At 51.9% G+C, this 5,000-nt stretch overlaps 1 protein-coding gene across 1 annotated transcript in view; it reads left to right on the top strand.

Moving 5' to 3' along the window:
- LOC138974323 (ABC transporter G family member 20-like) overlaps window positions 1-5,000 on the top strand; it is a 60,992-nt gene that overhangs the window by 43,367 nt on the left and 12,625 nt on the right. Inside the window, exons 16-17 of the mRNA XM_070347039.1 lie at window positions 918-1,006; window positions 3,302-3,405. Coding sequence (XP_070203140.1) covers window positions 918-1,006; window positions 3,302-3,405 — 193 coding nt within the window. The remainder of the gene's footprint in view (window positions 1-917; window positions 1,007-3,301; window positions 3,406-5,000) is intronic.

Raw genomic sequence — 5,000 nt, forward strand, 5'->3', positions numbered from 1 at the left:
CACGTTCTTCATGGCCACGGGACTGTATTGTATTGTATTGTATTGTATTGTCCACAGCATCACGTTCTTCATGGCCACGGGACTCTATTGTATTGTATTGTATTGTATTGTATTGTATTGTCCACAGCATCACGTTTTTCATGGCCACGGGACTGTATTGTATTGTATTGTATTGTAGTGTATTGTACTGTCCACAGCATCACGTTCTTCATGGCCACGGGACTGTATTGTATTGTATTGTATTGTATTGTCCACAGCATCACGTTCTTCATAGCCACGGGACTGTATTGTATTGTATTGTATTGTATTGTATTGTATTGTATTGTATTGTATTGTCCACAGCATCACGTTCTTCATGGCCACGGGACTGTATTGTATTGTATTGTATTGTCCACAGCATCACGTTCTTCATGGCCACGGGACTGTATTGTATTGTATTGTATTGTATTGTATTGTCCACAGCATCACGTTCTTCATGGCCACGGGACTGTATTGTATTGTATTGTATTGTATTGTATTGTCCACAGCATCACGTTCTTCATGGCCACGGGACTGTATTGTATTGTATTGTATTGTCCACAGCATCACGTTCTTCATGGCCACGGGACTGTATTGTATTGTATTGTATTATCCACAGCATCACGTTCTTCATGGCCACGGGACTGTATTGTATTGTATTGTCCACAGCATCACGTTCTTCATGGCCACGGGACTGTATTGTATTGTATTGTCCACAGCATCACGTTCTTCATGGCTACGGGACTGTATTCTATTGTATTGTATTGTGTTGTATTGTCCACAGCATCACGTTCTTCATGGCCACGGGACTGTATTGTATTGTCCACAGCATCACGTTCTTCATGGCCACGGGACTGTATTGTATTGTATTGTATTGTAGTGTATTGTATTGTCCACAGCATCACGTTCTTCATGGCCACGGGACTGACGACCTTGGCCTTCGTGCTGGAGAGGAAGGACGGCAACTACGAACGCAACCTGGTCAACGGTCAGTATGTCCCACACCGACCTCTGTACACTGTTCCTCTTCTTCTTCTTCTTCCTCCAACAGATGGACTCGGTACTTTTGGCCGTTTCAACTTGAGCGAGTGGAGTTTTTAGTGTTGGCCATGACAAGCAACATGTCCTGGTAAAGAAGGTGCTAGCCATTACAATCCTTGCTTTACCTAACAATTCTTTGCGGAACGCAAACACGATACCTAAGTATGAAAAGAAGGCATGCGATTTCATCCTGTACTGAAGTAGACAGTAACAATTAGTGTGTGTTTGATATCCCCCTGTTGATTGTCCATACCACTCACGAGCAGATTATATTTGTGTGTGAAGGGAAGGCAGCTATGTTGATTGTCCATACCACTCACGAGCAGATTATATTTGTGGGTGAAGGGAAGGCAGCTATGTTGGTGGGAGTGCCACGTCCACCCTACCCCAACACTGATTGTCACACACAGCTATGTTGGTGGGAGTGCCACGTGTACCCTACCCCAACACTGATTGTCACACACAGCTATGTTGGTGGGAGTGCCACGTCCACCCTACCCCAACACTGATTGTCACACACAGCTATGTTGGTGGGAGTGCCACGTCCACCCTACCCCAACACTGATTGTCACACACAGCTATGTTGGTGGGAGTGCCACGTCCACCCTATCCCAACACTGATTGTCACACACAGCTGTGTTGGTGGGAGTGCCACGTGCACCCTACCCCAACACTGATTGTCACACACAGCTATGTTGGTGGGAGTGCCACGTCCACCCTACCCCAACACTGATTGTCACACACAGCTATGTTGGTGGGAGTGCCACGTCCACCCTACCCCAACACTGATTGTCACACACAGCTATGTTGGTGGGAGTGCCACGTCCACCCTACCCCAACACTGATTGTCACACACAGCTATGTTGGTGGGAGTGCCACGTCCACCCTACCCCAACACTGATTGTCACACACAGCTATGTTGGTGGGAGTGCCACGTCCACCCTACCCCAACACTGATTGTCACACACAGCTATGTTGGTGGGAGTGCCACGTCCACCCTACCCCAACACTGATTGTCACACACAGCTATGTTGGTGGGAGTGCCACGTCCACCCTACCCCAACACTGATTGTCACACACAGCTATGTTGGTGGGAGTGCCACGTCCACCCTACCCCAACACTGATTGTCACACACAGCTATGTTGGTGGGAGTGTCACGTCCACCCTACCCCAACACTGATTGTCACACACCTGTGTTGGTGGGAGAGCCACGTCCACCCTACCCCAACACTGATTGTCACACACACCTGTGTTGGTGGGAGAGCCACGTCCACCCTACCCCAACACTGATTGTCACACACAGCTATGTTGGTGGGAGTGCCACGTCCACCCTACCCCAACACTGATTGTCACACACAGCTATGTTGGTGGGAGTGCCACGTCCACCCTACCCCAACACTGATTGTCACACACCTGTGTTGGTGGGAGTGCCACGTCCACCCTACCCCAACACTGATTGTCACACACCTGTGTTGGTGGGAGTGCCACGTCCACCCTACCCCAACACTGATTGTCACACACAGCTATGTTGGTGGGAGTGCCACGTCCACCCTACCCCAACACTGATTGTCACACACAGCTATGTTGGTGGGAGTGCCACGTGCACCCTACCCCAACACTGATTGTCACACAGCTATGTTGGTGGGAGTGTCACGTCCACCCTACCCCAACACTGATTGTCACACACAGCTATGTTGGTGGGAGTGCCACGTCCACCCTACCCCAACACTGATTGTCACACACAGCTATGTTGGTGGGAGTGCCACGTCCACCCTACCCCAACACTGATTGTCACACACAGCTATGTTGGTGGGAGTGCCACGTCCACCCTACCCCAACACTGATTGTCACACACAGCTATGTTGGTGGGAGTGCCACGTCCACCCTACCCCAACACTGATTGTCACACACAGCTATGTTGGTGGGAGTGCCACGTCCACCCTACCCCAACACTGATTGTCACACACAGCTATGTTGGTGGGAGTGCCACGTCCACCCTACCCCAACACTGATTGTCACACACAGCTATGTTGGTGGGAGTGCCACGTCCACCCTACCCCAACACTGATTGTCACACACCTGTGTATAGAGGTTCAATCTTTTGCTCTAGACTCGACCTTTGCTACCCACAGACTGATTTTAACTAGCACCTTTACTTGGACATGTGACTTGTTCCTGAACCTGACGCATCACTCCACTTTCTATAATGACATTGACCTTTATTGTCACGTGACCTTGTAGGTGTGACGCCAACGGAAATCATGTTGAGTCACGTGATCACGCAGTTCCTGGTGCTTGTGGTGCAGGTGGCGCTGTTGCTGTTGTGTACATTCAGCATCTTCCATGTAAGTCTCGGTCAGCCCATCCTGTGTGAGTGTCTCATGCTCAGTCAGCCCATCCTGTGTGTGTGTCTCGGTCAGCCCATCCTGTGTGTGTGTCAGGGTCAGCCCATCCTGTGTGTGTGTCTCGGTCAGCCCATCCTGTGTGTGTGTCACGGTCAGCCCATCCTGTGTGTGTGTCACGGTCAGCCCATCCTGTGTGTGTGTGTCACGGTCAGCCCATCATGTGTGTGTGTGTCACGGTCAGCCCATCATGTGTGTGTGTCACGGTCAGCCCATCCTGTGTGTGTGTCACGGTCAGCCCATCCTGTGTGTGTATCACGGTCAGCCCATCATGTGTGTGTGTCACGGTCAGCCCATCATGTGTGTGTGTCACGGTCAGCCCATCATGTGTGTGTGTCTCGGTCAGCCAATCCTGTGTGTGTGTCACGGTCAGCCCATCATGTGTGTGTGTCTCGGTCAGCCCATCATGTGTGTGTGTCACGGTCAGCCCATCCTGTGTGTGTGTCACGGTCAGCCCATCATGTGTGTGTGTCACGGTCAGCCCATCATGTGTGTGTGTGTCTCGGTCAGCCCATCATGTGTGTGTGTCACGGTCAGCCCATCATGTGTGTGTGTGTCTCGGTCAGCCCATCATGTGTGTGTGTCTCGGTCAGCCCATCCTGTGTGTGTGTCACGGTCAGCCCATCCTGTGTGTGTCTCGGTCAGCCCATCCTGTGTGTGTGTGTCTCGGTCAGCCCATCCTGTGTATGTGTCACGGTCAGCTCATCCTGTGTGTGTGTCACGGTCAGCCCAACATGTGTGTGTGTCACGGTCAGCCCATCATGTGTGTGTGTCACGGTCAGCCGATCATGTGTGTGTGTGTCACGGTCAGCCCATCCTGTGTCTGTGTCAGGGTCAGCCCATCATGTGTGTGTGTGTCACGGTCAGCCCATCATGTGTGTGTGTCACGGTCAGCCCATCATGTGTGTGTGTCACGGTCAGCCCATCATGTGTGTGTGTCACGGTCAGCCCATCCTGTGTGTGTGTCACGGTCAGCCGATCATGTGTGTGTGTGTCACGGTCAGCCCATCCTGTGTGTGTGTCACGGTCAGCCCATCATGTGTGTGTGTCACGGTCAGCCCATCATGTGTGTGTGTCACGGTCAGCCGATCATGTGTGTGTGTGTCACGGTCAGCCCATCCTGTGTGTGTGTCACGGTCAGCCCATCATGTGTGTGTGTGTCACGGTCAGCCCATCCTGTGTGTGTGTCACGGTCAGCCCATCCTGTGTGTGTGTCACGGTCAGCCCATCATGTGTGTGTGTCACGGTCAGCCCATCCTGTGTGTGTGTGTCACGGTCAGCCCATCATGTGTGTGTGTCTCGGTCAGCCCATCATGTGTGTGTGTGTCACGGTCAGCCCATCATGTGTGTGTGTCATGGTCAGCCCATCATGTGTGTGTGTGTCACGGTCAGCCCATCATGTGTGTGTGTCTCGGTCAGCCCATCCTGTGTGTGTGTCACGGTCAGCCCATCCTGTGTGTGTGTCTCGGTCAGCCCATCCTGTGTGTGTGTGTGTCACGGTCAGCCCATCATGTGTGTGTGTCACGGTCAGCCCATCA

The sequence above is a fragment of the Littorina saxatilis genome, linkage group LG8, assembly GCF_037325665.1.
Source record: "Littorina saxatilis isolate snail1 linkage group LG8, US_GU_Lsax_2.0, whole genome shotgun sequence".
NCBI lineage: Eukaryota > Metazoa > Mollusca > Gastropoda > Littorinimorpha > Littorinidae > Littorina > Littorina saxatilis.